The 27,221-nt window shown below is 37.4% G+C and overlaps 1 protein-coding gene and 1 pseudogene across 2 annotated transcripts; both read right to left on the reverse strand.

The window, feature by feature from the left end:
• Positions 1–318: 318 nt before the first annotated feature.
• CUNH1orf185 (chromosome unknown C1orf185 homolog) lies at positions 319–23,345 on the reverse strand. 2 transcript variants are annotated; one of them, XM_069987056.1, is made up of 5 exons: positions 23,312–23,345; positions 15,637–15,742; positions 11,022–11,157; positions 3,046–3,082; positions 319–764 (listed from the first exon to the last, which is right to left on the reverse strand). In XM_069987056.1, the coding sequence occupies exons 1-5, from the start codon at positions 23,325–23,327 to the stop codon at positions 391–393; spliced, it is 669 nt and encodes a 222-aa protein (XP_069843157.1). In that variant the 5' UTR covers positions 23,328–23,345; the 3' UTR covers positions 319–390. The 2 variants fall into 2 exon arrangements, with proteins under 2 accessions (XP_069843157.1, XP_069843158.1); XM_069987057.1 differs by lacking the exon at positions 23,312–23,345 and adding an exon at positions 23,186–23,295.
• On the reverse strand, positions 9,962–10,255 carry LOC138803247 (alpha-ketoglutarate dehydrogenase component 4 pseudogene; annotated as a pseudogene).
• Positions 23,346–27,221: the final 3,876 nt, after the last annotated feature.

A 27,221-nucleotide genomic window follows, 5' to 3' on the forward strand; every position in this document is an offset into this window, starting at 1 on the left:
TATTGGAGATAAGAGTCTCACGGACTTTTCTGCCTGGGCTGGCTTTGAATGGGGATTCTCAGATCTCAGCCTCCTGAAAAGCTAGGATTATAGGCGTGAGCCACTGATGCCCAGCCTGACAGTATTTCTTCTATGTTGAAATATGCATTTCTGATTTTTTATTTGATGAAACACAAGGGAGTTAAAACTTAATGCTATGATACTACTGTATTTCTTCTCACAGAAATAAGAACCAGCAAGGGTAGTAGAACCACTCCATGGTAAAGAACAAGATAAGCAATAATAACATGTTAGGAGACTTAGAAGTTGGTAATTCAATTTTAATTACCTAATTTAAGTGTATACAAGATTTCAAAAGAGAAAATGTATCATTCCACATTAGGTTAAGTTTTATATATTGACCTCTGTGTTTCTTCCTGCAAATATTTCCTTAATGTGGCCATCATTTCGATCATCATAAAGTATTGTGTCCCCTACATTTCCAGTATATTCTTCTAATGAAATGGTTGACAAGTATGAAAAGACTTTTTCCACAAGAGGTTCTGTGAGTAAAGACTTTGGAGAATTCCTTTTTGCTAGAGAATCATCAGAAAACCAGTCATCAGCTGCTTCTAGACTTTGGCTACAATAAGAATTTGAATTTGATGGGAAAGTTGATAAGCTTACTGCAACACTGCTGCAGATGGTTGCTGAGCTAGTCTCTGGGTGGTTGCAGACGTTTTTTGTTGTTTGGTGGAGTTCATCTTTAGGGTGATTTTCAATTGCTGTAAGAAATTACATATTGGTGAGCCAAATCTAATTACACAACAATATGTCTTTTTAAAATTCATATACTTTTAGGGATATAATGGGCAGGATAATGAATTGCTGTCATCATCTGCACAATATTAACAGGGAACTAGTGATGCTCCATAGTAGAAAAGTCTATTCTAAATAAAATTCCCTTTTTTTTGTAGGAAAAGATTGGAGGTAGACTAGAAACGCCAGTTCTGGGACATTCATTAAAAATATATAAATATAGCTTAATATCGCCTTGTTAAAAAGAACACACAAAACATGCTTTCTTGAATAAGCAGATTACAAAGTGTTTAGTCCACAGTGAGAAGAGCTGATGGGTATCTCTGTAGCAATAATTGTAATGTACATTTCCAAGCACCCTTACAATTTGTGAAGCATTTTTCCCTATTATCATATCTCACTTATTTTCTCAATAATTTTTAGGTAGTTATTAGTACCACTCTACAAAAGAAGAAAATGAGACTTAAAGAAATGACCCATCACAAATTGGGTACAAAATGCATTTCAAGAAGAGGGAAGGGCTATGCACTGGTGGCTCATGCCTATAATCCTAGCTACTTGGGAGGCTGAGATCTGAGGATTGTGGTTCAAAGCCAGCCCAGACAAAAAAGGCCAAGAGACTCTTATCTCCAATCAGTTATCAGAAAACCAGAAGTGGTGCTGTGGCTCATAGTGATAGACTGCTGCCCTTGAGAAAAAGCTCAGGGACAGTGCCCAGACCTGAGTCTTATGACTGACAAAAAACAATAACAAAAACAAAAACAAAAACAAAAAAAAGGAAGAGGAAGAGGATCAAGGGGAAGATAGTGACAGAGGTGATGAAATTCATTGGAATGTTGTAAATGTGTGGAAATGAAATATTGAAATTACCTGCCAGGCACTGGTGGCAGCTGACACCTGTAATCATAGCTATTCAGGAAGCTGAGCTCTGAGGACCATGATTTGAAGCTAGCCTGGGCAGGAAAGTCCACCAAAAAGTTGGAAGTGGAGATGTAGCTCAAGCAGTAGTAGAGCATGAGCCTTGGGCGCAAAAACTGAAGGACAGTGTCTAAGCCCTGAGTTCAACCCCTAGGACCAGCACACACGCACACACACACACACACACAAAAAAAACAAAAAGAAAAAGGAAAAAAAAGATTCCTTTCTCCCTCATATAACTAATTTAAACTGATTTAAAAAAAAAAAAAACAGAGTAGGGGCTGGGAAGGTGGCTCAGTGGTAGAGCGCTTGCCTTGCATGCCTGAGGCCCTGGGTTTGATTCCTCAGCACCACATAAGCAGAAAAAAAAAAAGCAGGAAGTGGCGCTGTGGCTCAAGAGGTAGAGCGCTAGCCTTGAGCTGAAGAGCTGAGGGACAGCGCCTAGGCCCAGAGTTCAGGCCCCACGACCAGACTCCCCCCACACACAAAAAAACAAAAACAAACAAACAAAAAAGAGTAAATATGTTTACTCTGTTTTCATGCTTTTCCAATTACATTATTTAAGCTGTAAATTAGAAAATTACAAATATTACTTTTAGAGACTATCATATAATTCTCTAAAATACATACTATACAATCAACTTTTACACATTTTTCACATGCCTTAATACTTTTATATTGTGTATATATATATATATATATATATATATATATATTATATTTATATTTTATATTTTACTGGTCCTGAACTCAGGGCTGGGTGCTGTGCGTAAGCTTCTTTTACTCAAAGCCAGTGCTCTGGCATTTGATTCACAGTTGTACTTCTGGCTTTTTCTGTGATTAATTGGAGATTAATTGGAGTCACATGAACTTTCCTGCCTGGGCTGGCTTTGAACCATGATCTTCAGGTCTCAGCCTCCTGAGTAGCTAAGATTACAGGTGTGAGTCACTAGTCCCAGCTTATATTCAGCATTTCTAAAATTATGTTTGGAGGTAATAAGATGTAACACACAATATCTAAAGTGTTGCATAAAAAGTCAAGATGTTTTGTTGTTGTTGTTTTTGTCCTACTGGTTGCTCATTTTGAGCTTCCAGCAATATTGCATAGCATTCTGTAAAACAACCTTGTTTCTATAGGAAACAAAATAAAATAGGAAACAAAAATGAAAGTTTATGTTTTGAGACATAATATTGCAAATTTTGGTTTAAAACTTAGAAGTTTATCCACACACTAATAAATTAACATTCCTATTGAATCTGAATGGCAATTAAATAATAGGGTAGCCACGTGATTGTTCAAAGATATATTAAGTTATTAAGGAAAAGTACCTTTTACACGTTCTGCTTCTTTTTTCCTTTGCTCCTCCTACACAAAAAAAATTACTTAAGATGAGTTTATAATTTCTGTATTTGACTTAGTATATTTATATAATAGATCAAATAGTTTAACATGATAAATTTTTATGGAAATATTTTTTGTGAAATATGAATTTTTTGCCAAAATATCTTAAAAGAGAAGAAAAATATTTGGAAAGAATTTGGATTGGCCCAAGGAGGGAAGAAAATGTGTGAAATATGGTTCAAACAAGATATTCTTTTATCCTCACTGTTAGACTAAATGTTCTACTAAATGGCCAAATGACCAAATGGTCAGAACTAGAGAGGGCTAAAAACTTAAGTAGAATTCTTATATTTACTCATTTGTCTAACTAAGTTAGCTAGCTAGTTAACTGTAACAATAAGAATGAATTCTAACTGAAGGTCATTACAAAAATAGGAATATTCTTTTTGTTGTTAGTGGTTGTAGGGTTGAACTTTTTGCCCAAGGCTAGTGCTCTCCCACTTTGAGCCACAACTCCACTTCTGTTTTCTGGTGGTTAATTGGAGCCAGCCCAGGCTGGCTTTGAATTGTGATCCTCAGATCTCAGCCTCTTGCGTAGTTAGGATTATAGGCATGAACCACCAGCGCTCAGCCAGAAATATTGTTCTAATGCAAATAAAACATTCTTAAATAGTACATTTCACATGTGTCTGGGAAGCACAGTAGTATGTCAGTTCATAAATAGTGTCAGAAAAAAAAAATAGTGTCAGGATTGCCAGTTGTGCTTAAAGTGCTGGTTTGTGGATGCATTATCTGACCCTACAGAAACATCCTCTGAGAGTAATACTTGGAAGTATGGTTTGGGTTTTTTTGTTTGTTTTGTTGGTCGTGAGGCTTGAACTCTAGGCCTGCACGCTGTCCTTCAGCAATTCAGCTCAAGGCAAGCACTTTACCACTTGAGCATAGTGCCACTTCCGTTTTTCTGGTGGTTTATTGGAGATAAGAGTCTCACAGACTTTCCTGCCTGGGCTGGCTTTGAACTGCGATTCTCAGATCTCAGCCTCCTAAGTAGCTAGGATTATAGGCGTGAGCCACTGGTGCCTGGCTAGACATATGTATTATAACACACTTTGCAAGTCATTATAATTCTGGTTTCCTTAGACCACTAGCTAGACAGTCTTGTGCATAGAATGCTTGGGATGTAGTGGGTTAGGATGAATGTAAGAATATTTTTCTCTTCCTCTCTGTACAGTATTTTCACAATAAAAAAAGAATATTTTTCTCTTGTGTTCTGGGAGAAAAAAATTGTTTTCTGTATTGATTTATGTTATTTTATCTCCTGAAAAGTTTAGGATACATGTACGCATTCATGTATACATAAATTCATATATACATAAATATATTGTTCAGGACACATATATACATTCTAACACTTTTTTAGAAAACCATTTTTTGTCAATTACATCTTTCTTTTATTTGGTACTGAGGTTTGAACTCAAAGCCTCACATTTGCTTGGCTTGCTTGCTCACAGCTGATTTTCTATGAGTTGAGACACATACTTCCAGCCTGGCATTCTGCTGGTTAATTGGAGATAAGCATTTCATGGATCTTGCTGCTGAGGCTGAATGCTCTGAAACTCAGTCTCTTGAGTAGCTAGGATTACAGGAAGTGAGCCTCACTTTCATCTTTTATTAATAAATGGCAGTATGGTATCCTGAACTTACCTTGTGTGGATTTAGGACCAATTTCTTTTGTAATTCCTACATAAATTACATTAGAATATTGCTTCTTAGAATGTAAGGTGCCTTTGAATTACCCTGGGAGCTTGTTAAAATGAAGATTCTTAGTGGGTCTGAAGTGGAATCTGGGTTCTGAGATTCTGCATTTTTAACTCACTTCCCAAGGTGATACTGATATTATTGGTCTGGAAAGGAGAGTATGACCCTAGACTGATTAAAATTTTACCTTAATGAATAACAAAAATGGGCACTTATATGTGTTTTGAGTAGAGAGGTTGAATGTTTTTAGACTTTTAATCCACTTCTAGAAATGTCAAGTAAATAATTTTGGTTTTGTTTTAGTATCAAGTTCTCAGCAAGTTCATCCAACATGTTGAGCATTTTTTTTGCGGGGGAGGGGGTCCAGTCGTGGGGCCTGAACTCTGGGCCTGGGCACTGTCCCTCAGCTCTTCAGCTCAAGGCTAGCACTCTACCACTTGAGCCACAGTGCCACTTCTGGCTTTTTCTTTTTACTTATATGGTGCTGAGGAATGGAACCCAGGGCTTCATGCATGCAAGGCAAGCGCTCTACCACTGAGCCACCTTCTCAGCCCCATGTTGAACATTTTTTAAACCCTAGAATTAAAAATTCCAAAGGCCGGGCGCTGGTGGCTCACGCCTGTAATCCTAGCTACTCAGGAGGCTGAGATCTGAGGATCGCGGTTCAAAGCCAGCCCGGGCAGGAGAGACCGTGAGACTCCTATCTCCAATAAACCACCGGAAAACCGGAAGTGGCGCTGTAGCTCAAGTGGTAGAGTGCTCGCCTTGAGCTGAAGAGCTGAGGGACAGCGCCCAGGCCCAGAGTTCAAGCCCCATGACCGACAAAAAAAAAAAAAAAAAAAAAAAAAAATTCCAAGAATGAAGCAATAGATACATGGATAATGATATATAGATATTCATATAATAGTCTTTAAACTATTAAAATAGATGTTGCAGGTCATTCTCACTATACAGATTGCTTACTTTCAGCCTAATAAACTTCCTTATTACTTCCACTATGTTTTATGTCTTGACTGAATTCTCCTGGATGTAAGGACTGAGGTAGAGTTGTGCTTTCCAGTAATGTATTTTGGTGACATGACTTGGATGTCTTTTTATATGTGACTTGGTGAGTCAGATCCAACGTGGTTGTTTCTGAACCTTTGTCTGGGTCGAGAATATGCCTATTTCCTTTGCTCTGTAAGCATTTTTCCACTGTTAGGATTCTGACTGCTTTCTTTTCCTCACCAATATTACCTTCAGGTTGCTGGGCTAGGCATGATTTGCTTTGAGGTTTCTTCTAAACACTGTCCCTGCTCTCCTGTAGGGTTACTAAGTGCCAGATGCTTCCTTTTCCTACCAAGATCTCACTCAGCTCTCCAGCCTGCTTTTTCCCTGTCATATGTTCTTTGGGTTGACTGTTTGATTCTGTGCCAGTAACCCTGTGGAAGTGGGTTTGCTTGTCCCACGTTAGAAATATTAGTGAACGTGTCTCTAGAATCCCCTTTACTGAACGTGGCCCTTATCCTCCAATCCCTTTATTGACTTCTCCCCCTCCCATCTCTCATCTGCCATCTCTCTCTTCTCTCTCCTCCTTTCTGTCTCTCTTTCTCTCTCTGCTACTATTGCTCTTTTCTGAACAGAACTGAGCTTTTCCCTTTAAACTCCTACCTCAGATAAAACATTCCAAGTATGCTTATCTATATTAAGGCACTTGCTTTGTTACTGGCTTACTGACCAAGCTTTCCAAAGGCTTCCCTTTGTGCTAGCTCAGATAGAATGAGATGAGCCAGAGGCCATTCACAGTTAATGCTGAAAGAAACAGAGCTGTCAGGAAGTATCTGAAAAGTGTGCAGTGCCTCAGCCCTCTAAAGTAATACAGGATGTTTCAAAAGTGCCCCACCCACTAATTTATCTAACTATTGAGCCAGGAGGATATCCCTCGCTCTTACCTATTCTCACAGGCCCAATCCCAGGTTGTGTCAAGACAACACTTTTTTCGGGGGCAGGGGGGAGGAAAGCCTTGATCTCAGGGCCTGGGCACTGTCCCTGAGCTTCTTTTGCCCAAGGCTAGCACTCTACCACTTGAGCCAGAGCACCATTTCTGGCTTTTTCTGTTTATGTGGTACTGAGGAATCGAACCCAGAGCTTCATACATGCTAGGCAAGCACTCTACCACTAAGCCACATTCCCAGCCCAAGACAACACTCTTACTTGATCTTTTCTATTATAATGCCTCTAAATGGTCTGAGTTTTCCCCTATGCTCTCGCTTTCATGTCCCTCTTACAAGATCTGGACCTGCAGAAAGGATATAGCATATGTGTCTGGCCTGTTCAGGACATTCTACTCCACTGTGCCACTCTACACAGTCTCTCAGATTTTCCTCTCTGCTAGTGCTAAGCATGTGGTTTCTCTTAAAGTTGTTTTTTGTTGTTGTTGTTGTTGTTGTTGTTTTTGTTTTGTTTTTTTTTTTTTTGGGGTCCAGGCGTGGGGCCTGAACTCTGGGCCTGGGTGCTGTCCCTCAGCTCTTCAGCTCAAGGCTAACGCTCTACCACTTGAGCCACAGGGCCACTTCCGGCTTTTTTTCTTTTTGCTTATGTGGTGCTGGGGAATCGAACCCAGGGCCTCATGCATGCAAGGCAAGCACTCTACCACTGAGCCACCTTCCCAGCCCCTGGTTTCTCCTATTTACCTGACAGGGCTAGTTTTCCTCTGGAAACCTTGCATTTTTGTGCTCTAACTTTGTATAGACCTTCCAATTTGTCTATGTAGTCTACAAAGCTTTCCAATTTGTCTGTGTAGCCTACAGATGAATGATAGGCTTCATTCCAGACTAAGGTAAGTCAGTGAATTGCTCCTGGAACAACAGATCTTTAACTTAACCTACCTAGACTAGAGTAAACCATGCCCTTAAACTAAGGTCAAGTATAATTCAGAAACTTCCTCCAACTGTGGGACAGGCTGGTCCTAGGAAGGGCCTTAGCTCTAGGCTCCTGGGTCACTCACTTAAAAGATGGACTGTGTTCACTATTCCTTTCCTAACAAAGTTCCCCATTACCTATGGCTGGAAAAAAAAAAAAGATGTTACCTATCACTAAATAAAGACTAAAAACATGGTAGGAACGTATTTAAAAAAAGGCAAGAATAATCTTAAACAGTACTGGTTTAATTTGGGTGTAAAAATAATGATACTGGGCTGGGAAGGTTGCTCAGTGGTAGAGTGCTTGCCTTGCATTCATGAGGTCCTGGGTTCAATTCCTTAGCACCACATAAGCAGAAAAAGTCGGAAGTGGCACTGTGGCTCAAGTGGTAGTGTTTTAGCTTTGAGCTGAAGAGCTGAAGGACTGCACCTAGGCCCAGAGTTCAGGCCCCATGACTGACTAAATAAATAAATAAAAATAATGATACTAATAGGTAATGTACTTAATAATCTTGTGTGGTGTTCAGTATATGGCAAGGCATTATTCTGAATGCTTTTTACATACTAATTCATTCAATTCCACAATGCTATGGAGGTGAAATTATCCTCCTTTTGCAAATAGAGAGTCAGAGAAGTCAAGTAACTTGCCTAAGATTACACAGCTAATAGTGATAGAACCAGGATTTAAACTGAGTAATCTGGCTTTTCTGTTTAGGTCTGTAAGCCTTTGACTCCAGTGGCTTTGGAGAATCTATGGAGTAAAATCCAAAATCCTTTGGGGTCAAATGAGGGTTATTAAACCCTTATCTCCAGTGTCTTGTCTACTATTCCTTTCAGTGAGTCTTAGACTCCAAGCATCATGACATTTTTAGTGAATATGTTGTTGCCTTTTATAGTCTACTTAGAAAGTTGCAAGCCTTTGAACATAAAATGCCCTTTGTTTTCCTTCCTCCCTGCGAACTTCTGTTCATTTCTCAAAATTCAGTTGAAAATTTGTTTTCTCTGAAAACCTCCTCAACTCAGGCTTCTTTTTCTATACTTTAAAAATGAAGAGTCATCACATTATATTGTAATTGTTACTTTGTATCCTTTTCCTCTTTAGTAATTTTAGGCTCATCTAAGCCTTGGTGGCAAAACTAGTGTTGTCATGGACTGGGGCTTGGCTAAAGTAGTAGAGTGCTTGCTTGGCAAGTGGGAGGCCCTGAGTTCAACCCCAGTACCACCAAAACAAAACAAAACAAACTAAACAATAATAATAATAATAAATAATAATGGTGCTAAGAAAGGAACTAAGTAATTGTTTCCTAAACAAATAAATGAACACAAAGTTTGATGAGTTCTGGTACAGGTGGCTCATGCCTGTAATCCTAGCTACTCTGGAGGCTGAGATCTGAGGATCGAGGTTCAAAGCCAGCTGCCAGCTGTGGCAGGAAAGACTCTTATCTCCAATAAATGAGAACTCTTATCTCAGAAAACTCTTATCTCAGAAGTAATTCTGTGGTTCAAGTGATAGAGCTCTAGCCTTGAGTTGTAGAGCTCAGGGACAACACCCAGGCCCAGAGTTCAGCCCCATGACCAACAAACAACAATAACAACAACAACAAAAACTTCATATGTATTTATATGTAACAAAACTGTCATGCTGTCATTTTGTCACATGAATATTCTAATGTATTTGTTTTTTTTTAAAACTATCATAGTTTTAAGTTTCTACTAGTCTCTGGCCTTATTTTACACAAAGTTAATTATGGTCTGCCTTTCCGTTTTTGTTTTTTTGTCGGTTGTGGGGCTTGAACTCTGGGCCTGCGCACTGTCCCTGAGCTCTTTAGCTCAAGGTGAGCACCCTACCTCTTGATCCAAAGTGCCACTTCTGGTTTTCTAGTGGTTCATTGGAGATAAGAGTCTCAAGGACTTTCCTGCCCTGGATGGCTTTGAAACATGATCTTCAAATCTCAGCCCCTTGAGTAGCTCTGATTCTATAGGTGTGAGCCACCAGCACCTGGCTAAAAAGGCTAATATTTTAAAATGTATACTATAGTAGGTATAAAATACATAAACAATTTGGTAAGCTTGTAGAGAAGCTGACCAAGATACATAAATTAGGAATGGAAGTATCCATCTATATTTTCTATATTTCATTTTCTCTGGATATTTATTAAGGTTGTTTAATATGCAATTTTGTACTTGTCATCTTGCAAGTCCTTTATTGTAAAGGGAGTTCTTTGATGACAAACGGCCTCAATGATTATTCTGGATCTCCATATTGGATAAGTTCCATTTCTTCTTGAGATCTAAGGTTCCTTCTGTATTTCTGAGGTAGTGTTTTTAATATCGTTCCAGTGTCTGTGGGCCCTGATGCATTTACTTCCCTTAGCATGCTGGGAGACCAAAGAAGAGTGAATAGGAGCCCTGCTGATCTCAAAGCTTCCAATACAATGAGGTTAGGACTGTCTCTTCTGTTAGGGAATCTTATTAATGGGGTATGTGTCTTGACTGCCTGAACAACCCTGCTGGCAGATGCCATCTTGCTGCCCATCATGACCCCAGGAATGGGTAGCTTCCAGGTTGTCTGCTTTTCTTATATAAGTACCTCACAATTAGGGCCATATCTTACTATTCCCAATAGAGTGGAGTCTAGAACTTGGGAATGTAAAAGATCTTTGTCAAACTTTATTTAATTTTCAATTAGCTGGTTTAAATAGGTTATCTACGTATCTCTTCTCTCCAAAGCTGTTTCCTCTGACCTGATAGTTTTTTTTTGTTGTTGTTGTTGTCGTTTTGTCAGTCGTGGGACTTGAACTCTGGGCTTGGCCCTGTCCCTCAGCTCTTCAGTTCAAGGCGATTGCTCTACCACTTGAGCCACAGCGCCACTTCCAGTTTTTCTAGTGGTTTATAAGAGTCTCACGGACTTTCCTGCCCAGGCTGGCTTTGAACCATGATCCTCAGATCTCAGCCTCCTGAGTAGCTAGGATTACAGGCGGAGCCACCAGCGCCTCGCTTGACCTGATAGTTTTGCTTTCCATTTCACATATACTATTACCTCATCCCTATAACAATCTTAATAGATGACTGAATGCAAGTTCTTAGTCTAGAGAAATAATAGATCAGTTCTGGACAGAATATATTTTCATTTAACTTTTCAGTATTCTTAAAAGTGTAAACTCTCAAATTTAAATTGGGCTTTATACTATTTTTACTCAAATCAAAAATACCAGTATATATCCTAGCCTTCAACTACAAAAACAACAATTTTAATTACATGGTATTACAAATGTTTAAAAATTGCTATAATTATTACACTGTACCTGTAATTGGAATTTTCCAGTATGAAAATTTCGTGAAATAAAAACACACTGAGATTGAGATTTAAGTTTTCCTTTCTGTGATCTTTGCTTGACTTTCTCATGGGTTTCTTTGTATTTCGAATTTTGAAATATTTCCCTGAAAAATGTGTTAGAGAAAATATTAAGCATGAATTAGATAATAAACCAATTAAATAATTATTCTAATATTTATAAACAAAGGTTTAAAATAATCCAGGGTACTTAATTTTAAAGCAGGCTTCCATTTATATAATCATTTATATATGTTAAATATATTTTATTCAGAGAGTATAAATTAAGATATTTAAGATAAATTAAGAGGGCTGCGAATGTGGCTTAGTCATTGAGTGCTTGCCTAGCATGCACAAAGCCCTGGGTTTGGTTCCTCAGCACCACATAAACAGAAAAAGCTGGAAGTGGCGCTGTGGCTCAAGTGGTAGAGTGCTAGCCTTGGACAAAAAGAAACTCAGGGGCAGTGTTCAGGCCCTGAGTTCAAGCCCCAGGACTGGCAAAAAACAACATCAACAACAAAAAAGATAAATTAAGATACAGTTTGAATATTAACCATGATTCACTGATTGATATGATTCTTTCTGGTTATGAGAAATAAGATTCACTGATCTCTCTTGGTATTTAATACTATTTCTGGGGAAAGCAACAGGAAGGAAACTGAATGAAAATTATAATGGTTTATAATGGTGAAAAAACTGTCATCTCTTATTCCCTACATAACCATAAAGTAAGAGAGAGTTTAAAAAAATGAAGTGGCAAATGAAAGGCAGATAGTTAAGTATAATGAAATGTGATTTCAAATCATTGTAGATTTACAGATTTAGAAATAATGCTCCTAGTCAATGAAATATCATTCAATGCTAGAAAGAAATGCACTTTTGAGCCATAAAAAGACAGGGAAGAAATGTAAATATATCTCATTAAATGAAAAAGGCAAATCTGAAAAACCCACATAGAGTATGATTTAAACTATATGGCATTCTGCAAAAGGAATAGTCTATAAAGACAGTAAAAAAAAAAAAATCAGTGATAGCCATAGGTTTGTAAGGGAGAGATGAGTACATGAAATGCAGAAGCCTTTTAAAGCAATGAAAGTGCTGTGTGATATCCTAATGATGTATGGCATTCTACATTTGTGAAAGCTTATACAATATACAACCCCATGAATGAATGTTATTGTAAATTATAAACTGTGGGTATTAATAAAATGTTGATATAAGGTTCTTGATTGTAACCCTCTCCAGTATACTACTACTACTACTAATAATAATAATATAGTTATTTCTTCTTTCGTAGATACTATAACATTTGTAAACGAATTCCAGAGCTCATCATACTGTGTTACTTAGTGAAGTGTTGACAATTAGAATCCACAGCTCATTGAACTCAATTCACTTAACAAATATTTATTGAGCACTTATATGCCAGACGTGCTGGGAATTGTGTATATATGGATGGGAGGAGGGGAGCATACCACTTCCTAAAACTCATTGCTCTCATGAGGTTTATTCTAGTAAGGAAGATAGACATTAATCAATCACAAAAAAAATGTAAAAAAATACTGTCAACAAAAGTCACCAAGGAGTATGTGAGCATAGCACAAAGGAAATTAATGTGGTTAGATAGGTCAAGGAAGGCTCGCCTGAATAAAGGATAATTGAACTACAGTGCTGAAGAAATAGGAGTAGCAGAGAGAGGTAGAAGAGGGGAGATGTAAAAGGAAGAATATTCTAGGCAGAGAGAATATCAAGTACAAGAATCTGGAAGCCAGATTAGGACAGTGCAGGAGAAACAAAGCAAAAGGGGAAATGTGACATGAACTTCATGAGTATGCATGGGCAGAGGATGCTGATGTTTAAAGTCATGTCATTTAATCTTTATCTTAAAGCAATAGAAGTCCTTTAAGTGAAAAAGGAGGATAGGGTGACTTGATTAAGTTTGCTTTTGCAGATATCTGAAGTGTGAATACAATGTTGAGTTAGGGATCCATTATAACTTCTAATGCAGTCATCTCTATGTTTGGGGAAAGTACTATCAATAAAATAGAGCTTGGCATTGGTTAATAGAGAGAAATGGAAGAGAGAAGGTGGGGCTCAAGTGGTAGAGTGCTTGTGTCAAAGAACAAGGCCTTGAGTTCAAATGTCGGTACTTTTCCCCCTAAAGAAAACTCAGTAGATGTGAGTGAATTATGAGGTTAAAAAAAAAAAACCAGTACTTGATGATGGTTCAAATATAGTGGAGCTAGGAAAGAGTGTTATCAAGAATGTATTTCATTCTTTAGAATAGGAAAACCCCTTTTGACTCTAAAGTCAGCTACTGTCATCTTTACCAACTTCTCATAAAATACCAAACAAAATTTCTTGAGACATCTATATTGTTTCGCTTTCTCGCATATTGTGTTCTCCTAAAAGATGAGCTTCCGAACCAATTACTCCACTAAAATTTCATAGAAATCACTAATGACTTCCATGAAAAAAGTCATTTGTCTGTCTTCTTTCTCAACTTTAGTGCCCTCAACACAATCCTCCTTGTGACAGTTTTTAAAAAATTTTTTTTACATCCTTGACACCACACCTTTCTGCTTTTCTTTCTTCTTCAATATTGTTGATTCTTCCTATTCCTCTGTTAGATTACTAAATGTGACTATCAGGAAGGATACAGTCATACGTCACTTCTTTCAACAACCTCCCTGATTAGTCTCATCTGTGACTTTTGATGCTCTGTTTTTATAAAGTCTTCAAGCCTGGCTTCTCTTGTGAGATTTATCCTGACTACTCTCATGAGTAGTTCCATCTGTCTGTTAGACATTCCCACTTTGATGTCTGATAGTCTTTCACAGTTATATCCAGAACACAACTCATAGGTTATCCCCACTTCCCCAAACTGATCTCCTTTATGGTTACCTCCTTATCTCACAAAATGGACAAACTATTTACTTAGCTGTTCATGATGAGCATTAGGTGTCAGCACACCTTGATTCAATCTATCAACAAGTCTTGATTCTACCTGTAAAACACATCCATGATCTGAATCTTCCTTTATAACTATGTTCATATTAGCTTAAGATACCATCATCTCTCACATGGACCAAATAGCCTCCTAACTTGTTTCTCTGCTTTCATTCTTGCACCATCAAAGTTCAGGCTTCACAGATAAGAAACATTTTAAAAAGCTATAAAAATCAAAACTGTCATACATTGATATTGGAAGTATACATTTACTTTGGGAAACTGTTGAGTAACTTCTTATAAAATTAGTAATATGTGATCTCACAATTCAACTCTTAGGTATTTACTCCAGAGAAGAAAATAGTTTCCATAAATATATTTTATATTTTTTCCATAATGTTTTTATAAATCTAAAGAAAATTCATGGGAGCCATTCTCCTAAGAGTTAAAAACTGGAAATGGCTCCAAGTGATGATAAATCAAGGTATATTCATTTATACAATGGAATGCTATTCATCAGTAAAAACAACAAACTATGAATAAAATGCAACCTAACTAAATATTATAAAGTGAAATGAGCAGATACAAAACAGACCACACAATTCTACTTAAATTCAAGAATGGAAAAAATTAATTTACAATGATAGAAATCAGTACAACGGTTGCCTCTGAGAAAGGAAATAGAAATGAACATCTGGAAAGGAGAATGAGGAACCATTGATAGGTGATGAAAAGGTTCTTCACTGAGTTGGTTTAAAACACACACACACACACACACACACACACACACACACACACACACACACACACACACACACACACACACACACACACACACACACACACACACACGCTCAATCCAGGCTAGACTAAGCAAGGAAAGCACGACTTTCCCTGAAAAATAACTAAACAAAAAGGGCTGGACACATGATTCAAGTTGCATCTGCCTAGCAAGCATAAAGCCCTGAGCTTACACCCCAGTAACACACACACACACACACACACACACACACACACACACACACACAGAGAGGGTCTATGTAGATTGCTTTGTATTATTATAGTACTTGTTGAAAGCTGTTTAAAACACATGAAGCCTTCCCTTCCCAACCAAAGGGTGTACAATTAAATTCCATACTACAGAATCATTACAATTACAGCTATTTAAGTTTTATTTATTACAGCTATTTTTTTTATTGTGAGAATACCATACAGAGGAGTTACAATTACATGGGCAAGATAACAAGTACATTTCTTATCAAGCATTGTTGCCTCCTCTTTGTTTCACCTTTCCATCCCTTCCCATACTCCCCCCACCTTGTTTAACACTATTTGAGAAAGAACTTCACTGAAGTTCTGTTAAAAAATAGTTAAGCAAATTGGTTGCCGGTGGCTCACACCTGTAATCTTAGCTACTCAGGAGACTGAGATCTGAGGATTGCAATTCAAAACCAGCCAGGGCAGGAAAATTCAAGAGATTCTATCTCCAATTAATCACAGAAAAATCCAGAAGTGGTGCTATGACTCAACTGGTAGAATGTTAGTTAGCCTTGAGCAAAGAGGAGCTCAGGCCCAAAATTCAAGCCCTAGGACTAGAAAAAAAACAAACATTAAGCAAAATATCTAATAAACCTTACCTTCTTTTGCAAATCAGGAACCACAAAGCTGATGCCAAAGCGAAGAAACCAATTCCTAAACTAACAGCGCCAGCAGCCAGAAAATAGGTTAAGTGGTAAAAAAAACCTATACAAATAAATCAAAGATTATTTCATGCATGTATCTTCATTCTCTAGATAAAAACAAATAATACAATACTTCAAATAATGTAACATAGTTTAGAGCTTAGACTGAGTGGAAGATTAGGAGATTTGAATTCTACTCTTGTGCAGTTCTAATGAGCTTGAAAACACTGAGCTAGAAAATGGCATGGGGCCTCCAGGGCACATTTTTTAACCCTTCTGGCAGATTTGAAACCAAGGTTTTGTTTGTTTTAATACACCTGTACCTCCTTCTTAATCTTTTTCTCCCATCCCAGGCTAGCTATGAGTTTTTGGTACGTCTCTAAGTATCTTTTCTTGTAGACCTCTGACAAAACTTTTCATTTTAACATTTGTATTACCAATCACTATAAAGAGGCAAATAAAAAGTAACAGTAACTGTCAGAAATCTTTTAGATCCTATAAACCTTTGAAAGTTTTTTTTTTTTTTTGGGGGGGGGGTCTGGTCGTGTAGCCTGAACTCTGGGCCTGGACGCTGTCCCTCAGCTCTTCAGCTCAAGGCTAGCGCTCTACCACTTGAGCCAAAGTGCCACCTCCGGCTTTTTTCTTTTTGCTTATGTGGTGCTGAGGAATCGAACCCAGGGCCTCAGGCATGCAAGGCAAGCGCTCTACCACTGAGCCACCTTCCCAGCCCATAAACCTTTCATACATACTTTAGTATGTATGAAAGAAAGATCATGTCAAAAACTAAAGTAATATAAAATACTAGCATATAATAAATATGGAAATTGGGAAGCCTATAGGATGAATGAGGAATCTTAGAAATGAAAACTTCAAAAATTCAAAACTAGAAAAAATTCTTCTTTGAACACAAAGAATTATAAAATTAAAGGATGGTATTGAGAAACTCAATTTCATGAAGAAATGAAACATACAATAAATTATGAGACAAGGGAATGAAAAGCACTATGTAAGGGCTAGGAGTATGTCTCAAATAGTTGAATGCTGGATCAGCAAGCAAGCTGATGAGAGAGAGGCCTTAAGTTCAAACCCTAGTACCATCAAAAAAAAAAGTATGGCCTAAGATTTGTCTAATGCTAAAAGTTTTCAATTTAAGTGTAGGAACATTCACAATTTTTGGTATGAAGTGTCATCTATTTTGACAAAGACAAAGAGTGTTAAACCACCTCTATAACCAGGTCGCAAAGCAGTTCTATCATTCTTCTCCCTCAAATTTCTTCATACTACCTCTTTGGGGTCATGTACTAGCTGCTGATAACCACTGATAATTTTCCAAAATGTCATATAAATGGAATCATCCAGTCTTTTGAGCCTGCTCTTCACATATTTGAGTTTCACCATTGTTGGTGAGTATATCAATAGCTTGTTTCTTTTTGTTGCTGAGTAATACTCTATTTTTATTGTAACTTATTCTGCTGTTTTGTTTGTTTTTCCTAGATGAAAGACAACTGTGTTGTTTCCAGTTCAAAGTGATTAGGAATAAAGTTAGTACACACTAGCAAACAGGTACTTTGTTTAAACATCATTTCTTATATCACTGGGTTCATGTAGTAAGAATATATTCAAATTTATAATAAATTGCCAAACTGCTTTCTAAACTGGTTGTAGCAGTAGTTCCTGCTGATCTGAGTCATCATTACTACTTGAAACTGTAAGTTCATTGTAGCCATTCTGGTAGATGTGTAGGGTTAGCCATCTTATAGTACCTATTCTGGCTTCAAACTCACAATCTGTCAGCCTCAAGTCCTTGATATTCTTTCTTTCTTTTTTTTTTTTTTTCTTTTTTTGCTTGTGGGGTCTGAACTCTGGGCTGGGCAATGTCCCTCAGCTCTTCAGCTCAAGGCTAGCACTCTACCACTTGAGCCACAGCACCGCTTCTGGCCTTTTCTGCTTATGTGGTGCTGAGGAATCAAACCCAGGGCCTCATGCATGTAAGGTCAGCACTCTACCACTGAGCCACCTTCCCAGTCCCTTCTTTTTTTTTTTTTTTGTCGGTCATGGGTCTTCAACTCTGGGCCTGAGCACTGTCCCTCAGCTCTTTGTCTCAAAGCTAACACTCTACCACTTGAGCTACAGCGCCACTTCTGGTTTTCTGGTGGTTTATTGGAGATAAGAGTTTCATGGACTTTCCTGCCCGGGCTTGCTTTGAACCCCATCCTCAGATCTCAGCCTCCTGAGTAGCTAGGATTACAGGCGTGAGCCACCATCACCCACCCCTGACATTCTTTTTTTTTTTCCCTGACATTTTTTTTCTTTCTTTTTTTTTTCTTTCTTTTGGTCAGTTGTGGGGCTGAACTCTAGGCCTACCACTTGAGCCACAGTGCCTCTTCCAGATTTTTTTCTGTTTATGTGGTGCTGAGGAATCGAACCCAGGGCTTCATGCATGGGAGGAAAGCACTTTATCACTGAGCCAAATTCCCAGTCCTTCCCTGATATTCTTTTAACGTTTTTGTTTTGGAAATAACCAATTAGTTCTTTTATGAGTTGTGCTTATAAATTCTAAGAACTCTGCATAACTTAGGTCATCAATTTCTTCCTATATGTAAAAATGTTATAGATTTGGCTTATGGCTCATTTGTGACTAATTTTGAATAAATTTTTGTATTAAGTGTAATGTATATATCAAGTTCTCCTTCCTTCTTTTTCCTTCTCTCCCTTCCTTCCTTCCGTCCCTCCCTCCCTCCTTCCCTCCTTCTTTCTTTTCTTTCTTTTTCTTTCCTTCCTTCTTTCTCACTCTCTCTTTCTCCCTACCTCCCCTCTCTATGTTCTTTCTCTTTCTTTTTCTTTTTGGTCAGTACTGGGGCTTGAATTCTGGGCCTGGGCACTCTCCCTGAGCTCTTCAGCCCAAGTTGAGTGCTCTACCACTTGTGCCACAGCTCCATTTCCAGTTTTCTGGTGGCTTTATTGGAGATAAGAGTTTCATGGACTTTCTTGCCTGGGCTGGCTTTGAACCATGATCATCAGATCTCAGACTCCTGAGTAGCTAGGATTACAGGTGTAAGCCACCGGCACCCAGCTTCAATTCTGTTTCTTGATCTATGTTATCTATACTTTTATCAACAATAATATATTACATTTGTATAACAAATACTATATGTTCCAGATACTGTTCAAAATGATTTCTATATATTAACTGAATTCTCATAATAACTCTGAGTTAAGCACTATGGTTTTTTCACTTTGTAAGAAAAAAATCAAGCAAATGCTAATTACATATCTTTCTCAAAGTCATATGATTGGCAAGTGGAGGAATGGTAATTTACATATTGCTAAGATTTTTTTCTTCTGAAGGTTGATTAAAGAAAAAAGACAATATTTTCATATTTTGTTAGCAAAAGTTAAGGGATTTTAAAAAATCGAAGGATATCATGAAAGATCATACCTAACTGAATAAACACATGAAAAATTTATTAATCATCAAGGTCAAATCCAATTTTGAACCAAATTCTGAATGAAAGATTAATCATCAAATTAAGCTAAAATGCGATATAACTACTAACTACTATATATAATTCCTAAAGTAAAAGTGTTGACAAAGACAGAGTAACCTGAAATCTCACTCACTGCTGGAAATATAATTTGTTAAAAATAATTTGCAAATCTGTTTATTACTGTTAATAAAGCTTAATATACAGATGTAACTCTTAGGCACATTCCCAAATGAAGAGCATACAAGAGTACTTATAGCAGCAGTACAAGAGAACCCACAGACTAGGAACTGCCCCAAACCTTTTAACAGTTGAATAAAGTTGAATTAAAACAAACTATCCTCAGCAATGGGAAAGAATAAACTATAACTATGCACAACATAGTGATTTCACATACAATGTTGGACAAAAGCAGGCAGGTAGAAAAATCTAATATGGGATGGAGGGAGAAGTTGGGGAGGTAGGGAGGGAAGGGATAGTAGGGGAAAAACAAAGGGGAAAACAAAAAGAATTAATATATAACAAGGCTCAACAGGAAATGTACTCATTACCTTACTCATGTAACTGTAACCCCTCTGTACAGTATCTTTACAGTAAAAATATATATTAAAAAAGAATGTGAAAAAAATCTAATACAGACATGAAAGGGAGTTCTGAAATGATGACAATGCTGTGTCTTGATTTAGGTGCTGCTTATATATGGCTATTCAGTGAAACTTCATTTGGCTCAACACTTATTAATGAACTAGACTCTGTCAGTCACTGTGAATAGATCTGAAACATACATGTTCTGTGAAAAAAAGCAAGTTCCTAATGATGATTCTCATTGTGAAGATCAAAAGATGTTTATGAGTTTAAAAAATAAATTAAAAGGGCTGGGAAGGTGGTTCAGCGGTAGAGCGCTTGCCTTGTATGCATGAGGGCCTGAGTTTGATTCCTCAGCACCACATAAGCAAAAAGAAAAAAGCCAGAAGTGGCACTGTGGCTCAAGTGGTAGAGCGCTAGCCTTGAGCTGAAGAGCTGAGGGACAGTGCCCAGGCCCAGAGTTCAGGCCCCATGACCTGACCCAAAAAATTAATTAATTAATTAATTAATTAAAAAAAGAAAAAAGCAAGTTCCATAAATTTATATTCAATAACTCCACTCCTAAATACTGAAAGAAAACACAAGTCAAGCTTACAGCTAAGTCCCACCTCCTTGGGGATAGAAATCAGGAGGATTATAGTTCAAAGATATTCAGGAAAAGCTATTAATGAGACTCTATCTCAATAGATAAGCTGGGAATGGTGAAGTATGGCTGTTATTTGAGCTACATGGAAGGATTATAAATAGGAAGATCACAGTATAAAGCTGTCCCGGGGGAAAAAATGCAAACCCTACAAAATCCAGTAGCAAAAAAATGCAAAAAGCGAGTTGCTAATAGAGTACCTGCCTCATAAGCTTATAGCTCTGAGTTCAAATCAGGCATTGATGGCTCACACCTGTAGTCCTAGCTACTCAGGAGGCTGAGATCTGAGGATCACAATTCAAAGCCATCCTGACCTGAAAAGTCACTGTGAAACTCTTATCTCCAATTACCACCAGAAAACTGGAGGTGAAGCTGTGGCTCAAAAGTGGTAGAGCACTCGCTTTGAGCAAAATTGCTCAGGGACAGTGCCCTGAGTTATAGAATCATGGAATTTGGAAGGCGATGCTTAAATGGACATCTTTCTTGAACTATTTTAAATGCTATGATAGTTTCCTGTTTATATAAGACAAGAGAGGCAATCTGACTCAGTACAGAAATGGCTTTCTAGAGATGACACCTGAGATATATCTTACATAATAGACCTCAATTATATGATTAGACATTAACCAGCATTTAAGCCTGGTAGTGACTGGCTGGCCTTGACTTCACAATCCCCATGCCTCACACTGCCAAAAGCTACTATGACAGCTCTCCATCACCACACCTGGCTGATTATGACTCATCTGAGAACAAACAAAAATCATCCTCTGCTTGCAAACACCTTATAATGTATTCAGTGTAGACCAGTTTCACTGTGTCAAAAATACATTAAAAACAATTTCTTATAACTTCCAATAACTTCACTTATGATAATGAAAAGGTCACTATTAACTTCTCTCTCTGTCTTGTTTTATAACTTAAATTTACTTGGATTCCTTCCTGTTTCTCTTGTCTATACTTTTGTTTATTCCTCTTCCTTAGCCTATGTATCTGTCCATATATCTGTATTTTTTGAGTATTTATTCTCTTTGCATCTTGCCAGATTTCATTCTTAGATTTATGCTGTTTATAAATTGAACAAAATCTGCTGAATAGCAATAGCTGGGAAGCACTGTGTAGAGCAGCAAAGAAAATCCAAAAGCTATTTAAATAAGAATTATTTCTCACCTTGAGGTTTAAAAAATTCTATAATAAAATTAAGTGTAAACAGCACACAAAGCTGACCATATTTATTCTCTTAGTCTGTTTTGATTGGCTATAAGCCTAATTGGATTTCTGAATGTGGGAAAGTTATATATTATGTTCATATTTGAATTTTAATGTTCTCAGTTGAACAGTAAGAATCATTCTATCTCACTGAATTGCAGTAAGAAGAAAAGGTTTCAAAAAATGAGTAACAAAATAAATGGGAAGGCACCTCCAGTTTCAAACGCAAATACTGGGTCATTAAGCAAGATTCAAGTCTTATTAAAATTATTATTATATATGCCACATTCTCTGAAAATAATAAAATTAATGTTTTTCCTAGTCCTGGGGCTTAAACTCAGGGTCTAGGTACTGTCCCTGATCATCTTTTGCTCAAGGCTAACACTACCACTTGAGCCACAGCACCACTTCCAGCTTTTTCTATTTATGTGGTACTGAGAAATCTAATCCAGGGCTTCATGCATGGTAGGCAAACACTCTACCACTAAGCTACATTCCCAACCCTAAAGTTAATTTCTAATTAGTAACCTAAGACATTGATCAAGATGCTTTATACTATAAACTGACATGTTGAATTAAAAACTACTTAAAGTTAATAATTAACTAAGATAGACTTTAAGAATAGCTCACATGCTAGTGGAAGTTTGAAATCACACTGTAAATAACTCATTCATTAAAGAATAAACCAATGAAAATTAGAAAACTCACAGAACTAGACAAAAGTATTATGTAAAAATATTTGTAGCAACACATAGCTGGAGCCAAATTTCAGGGACCTGTATGGCTTTAAGTGTATCGAGTAGAATAAAAATAAGAAAACAGTGAGCTTGGCATTCAAATACAAGTTGAAACCACCTCCCCATAAAACCAAACCAAAGAAAGCAGAGTAAAGAAATAATAAAGAGAGGCTGGGAAGGTGGCTCAGTGGTAGAGCGCTTGCCTTGCATGCCTGAGGCCCTGGGTTCGATTCCTCAGCACCACATAACCAAAAAGAAAAAAGCCGGAAGTGGCACTGTGGCTCAAGTGGTAGAGCGCTAGCCTGGAGCTCAAGAGCTGAGGGACAACGCCCAGGCCCAGATTTCAGGCCCCACGACTGGACCTCCCACCCCAAAAAAAGGGAAGAAAGAAATAATAAAGAACAGAAAATGAAATAAAAATTAAGAATCTAGGGTTGGAGGATATAGAGTGTTTGTCTAGCATGTGCCAAGCTGCAGGTTTGATCTCTAGTACCCTTCTCCATTACACAAAGTTAGGAAGATGATAAAGACAACTGGAATTGACACATTTTCTAGCAGGATTATCAAAGAAAAAAACTGAAGGCATCAGTAAATAATATTAAAGACAGAGAAAGACCATAATTGCAAATTTAACAGATTAAAAAAGAAAATACTTTCGGTGAATGTATGCTAAAGTATTTTAGAGTTCATATAAAATGATCTATACCTAAAAAGTGACTTAGAAAAAGTAACTTAAGAAGGAATAGAAAACCTAAAGGAACATGTATATCCATTAAATTGAATCAGCAGTTACAAAATTCCCCCCCAAAGAAAAACAGGCCCCAATAACTACAATTTCTACTGTATACCCATGATTCAAGTATTTATCTTATACAAGCTCTTTCAGAAAATAGAAAGAGATTGCTTGCTGTTTGTCCAAATACATTTTCCTCTTCTTCCCAGGCAAAAAGACTACACATCCCAGCTTCCCATACCATTAGATGAAGCCATGTGTCTGAGTTCTAACAATGGAATTTAACTGGAAGTGATGTCATAAAAGCCTCCCAAGCATTTTTCTTCATGTTCTTTCTCCTTGTGACAGATATGATCCTAGAAAATCTTTGGCAACCACATGATATCATCACAATAATCAATTGAATCCAATAGACAATATAGAAAATTCAACCTAATACAGAAGAATACATATTCTTTTCAGCTGCATGTGGTACATTATCTAATATAGTGAAGAAGTTGAAAAACCTGTAAAACTTATAGAAATAACATTTCTAAGTAACCCATGGGCAAAAAAAAGAAAAATCTCAAGGAATAATAGAAAACACTAGCCAAGCATTAGTAGCTCATACTTATAATCCTAGCTATTCTGGAGGCTGAGATCTGAGGATCATCATTTAAAGCCAGCCCAAGCAGGAAAATTTATAAGAGACTTATCTCCAATTAACCACCAGAATACCAAAATAGGAACTGTGGCTCAAGTGGTAGAGTGCTAGCACTGAACATAAAATCTCAGGGACAACACCCAGGCACTCAGTTCAAACCCCATGACTGGCAAAACAACAACAACCAAAAAAACCCACAACACAACAAACTCTCTCTATAGAAAATGAAAGCATATCATACTTAAAAGTTGATGTAGGGCTGGGAAGGTGGCTCAGTGGTAGAGCGTTTGCCTTGTATGCCTGAGGCCCTGGGTTCGATTCCTCAGCACCACATAAACAAAAAGAAAAAAGCCAGAAGTGATGCTGTGGCTCAAGTGGTAGAGCGCCAGCCTTGAGCTGAAGAGTGGCGCTGTGGCTCAAGTGGTAGAGCGCTAGCCTTGAGCTGAAGAGCTGAGGGACAGCGCCCAGGCCGAGTTCAGGCCCCATGACCGGACCCCCCCCCCAAAAAAAAAAGTTGATGTAATGCCAACAAAACAATACTTAGAGGATATAATTGACCATGTTTTCTACAGGAACAGTTTTCTAGCTTTCTAAAATTTGTGAAAAATCATCATACTTTTATTCCCAATGTACTATAGATCTAGATTTCCTAATAGCTTCTATGGATAGTCAGAGAGGCTTAGATGGGTAGCTAGAGTGGCTTTAGGAATAAGTATTTATCAGACTTTCCTTTGTTTTTTGAAAAGAAAATGAAATCCAATGATTTTATATGAAGATTTAATCAGCTATTTCTCCTGGAAATTCTAAACTTTTTTTTATTTTGGCTCATTTTCAACCTATTATCCTTAATTTCTGAGAAATAAATCAGAAAAATAATCCACTAAAAATACTGGGATTTGGATTTATAGAAATAAATTTAATCAGAGATTAAGGATTTTTTATGATTAAAACTATAAAGAACTGAAGAAACAGTAGAAGACACTAAAGTGAAAGATTTCCATATTTTTAAACAGCAGAATTAATATGTCAAATGGCCACATTTCCAAAAGACATGTACAACTTTACTACAATTTTCATAAAAATTCCAATGACATTTTTCGAAGAAATAGAAAAACAATTCTAAAATTCCAGCCTATGAGGGAGCACATGTGCCTAAGAAGCATAAAGACCCTAAACTAAAATCCCTTCACCACCTCAAAAGCATTTGGCCTTAAATAAATTTAATTTGCTACCTGATCCACAGTGGAACATAGTGAAAGGTTCATTCTTCCATTTGAGAAGTTAAATTCATTAATTCCACAAGTACTGTTGTATACTAGTACTGATTCAGAAGCTTGTAATACTTTGACAAACAAGAGTCCTACAGCTTACATTTTAGTAGGAGGAGACAAATAATAAATATATAATCAAGTAAGCTACTTTTAGAGATTGATAAACATCTTGAAGAAACTACCTAGTAACCAGGTAGAAGCTGTGTAGGAATCTCAAAAGAATGTATTTTCTTCTTGTCATTCATAGAAAGATTTGAATGGTCAATCTGAGACACTGCCTTTATTTGTCACTTACACTCAAATCAGAGATTTTAATTGTTTTTAAATAGTGCTAGGGAGCCTAGTTTAGGGACATAGAAAAGTTGAAAATATGGCATCAATAAAGAACAACATCAAGAATGATCAGTAAGTCTGTTGATCTTCACCAAGATAGTCTTCAACTATACCTCTCAAGTCTCCTTTGAATTTACACAAGTTCTCATATCTATAACCTTTCTTCCAAAAGGTATGTTACAAACCAAAAGATAAACATACATCACTGTCTAAGTACTCAAGTACTAGTTTCTGTAGCTTGAAGCTGTGATACCACTGAAGCCACTGTTCGCTTTTGTTCATGCAGTTGTAGCATCCTCTGGTGGGCATAAATTTATTTTATGGCTTTTGAGAAAAAGTTCTGTAACTTCTGGCACAGAAATAAGATATACAGTGGTTTATTATTTTCACTGTTATCAATTTCACAAAGCATTATGCTTATTGAACGATCTAAACAAATATCTCAGGAAAATGTAAACTATATAAGAATTAAATAATATTGTTATTGCTAATAATGAGTGGTAATGTGCTATCTGAAAAACCTTCCATTCAAGGTTGTAGTGTGTGTGTGTGTGTGTGTGTGTGTGTGTGTGTGTGTGTGTGTGTTGTTGTTGTTGTTGTTGTTCCTGAGGCTTGCATTCAGGGCCTGAGCACTGTCACTGAGCCTTTTGCCCTAACACTAACACTCTATTACTTAAGCCACTGCTTTTTTGGTGCTTAATTGGAGATAAGAGACTCGTGGACTTTCCTTCCCCAGGCTGGATTCCAACTGCAATCTTCAGACCTCAGCCTCCTGAGTAGCTAGGATTACAGGGATGAGCCACTTGCACCGGCCATTGGAATTCTATGAGGAAAATACAATTTAAATTCTCTAATTGAGTGTTATCACATTTATCATCCATTCAAAAAATTTAAAGCACAATTAGACTGGGTACTGGTGGCACTCATCTAGCTACTCAGGAGGCTGAGATCTGAGAATCGAGGTTCAAAGCCAGCCTGGGCAGGAAAGCCCGTGAGACTCTTATCTCCATTAACCACCAGAAAACCAGAAGTGGCGCTGTGGCTCAAGGGGTAGAGTGCTCACCTTGAACTGAAGAGCTCAGGGGCAGCGCCCAAGCCCAGAGTTCAAGCCCCACGACCAACACACATACATACACACATACACACACCCACACCCACACACACACACACACACAAGATCTTTAGTTCTTATAAGATGCTTCATAGCCCTGTTAGTAAAAATACTGATTATATTTAAATATGTAAATAAATATATAATATATTGTATAAATAACATAGCTTATATAAATAATATAGAATATAGAACTAAACATATAGTATTAAATTATATACGCAAAAGGTACAATTTTTTTTTTTTTTGTCGGTCATAGGGCTTGAACTCTGGGTTTGGGCGCTGTCCCTGCACTCCTCAGCTCAAGGCGAGTGCTCTACCGCTTGAGCCACAGCGCTAGTTCTGGTTTTCTAGTGGTTTATTGGAGATAAGAGTCTCATGGACTTTCCTGCCTGGCTGGCTTTGAACCGCGATCCTCAGATCTTAGCCTTCTGAGTAGCTAGGATTACAGGTGTGAGCCACCGGCGCCTAGCTCAAAAGGTAGAATTTATACCACCTGTAAATATGAGAAATTTTCACATTACTCAATATATAGTGCTTGTTTTTTTAAAAAACAGTTTCAGGATAGAGTGAGTCTTTTCTTACTTAGTACTACTCTTCTGAAACATTTTTCACCTACTCTTCTTGAATGTATGCTTATTTTTAAAGGTTCAGTACAAGTGCCATTCTATGAAGCTCTCCCAGATTTTACTGGCTGGAATCAATTCTGCTTCTTCTCTCCTTCCTCTATTGTTTATAGTTTATCTATAGCACCACCAGCCTACTCCTTATTTGCTACTCTCAAGGGAAAACA

This window comes from Dipodomys merriami, unplaced genomic scaffold (genome assembly GCF_024711535.1).
Source record: "Dipodomys merriami isolate MVZ:Mamm:240054 unplaced genomic scaffold, mDipMer1.0.p SCAF_34, whole genome shotgun sequence".
Classification (NCBI taxonomy): Eukaryota; Metazoa; Chordata; class Mammalia; order Rodentia; family Heteromyidae; genus Dipodomys; species Dipodomys merriami.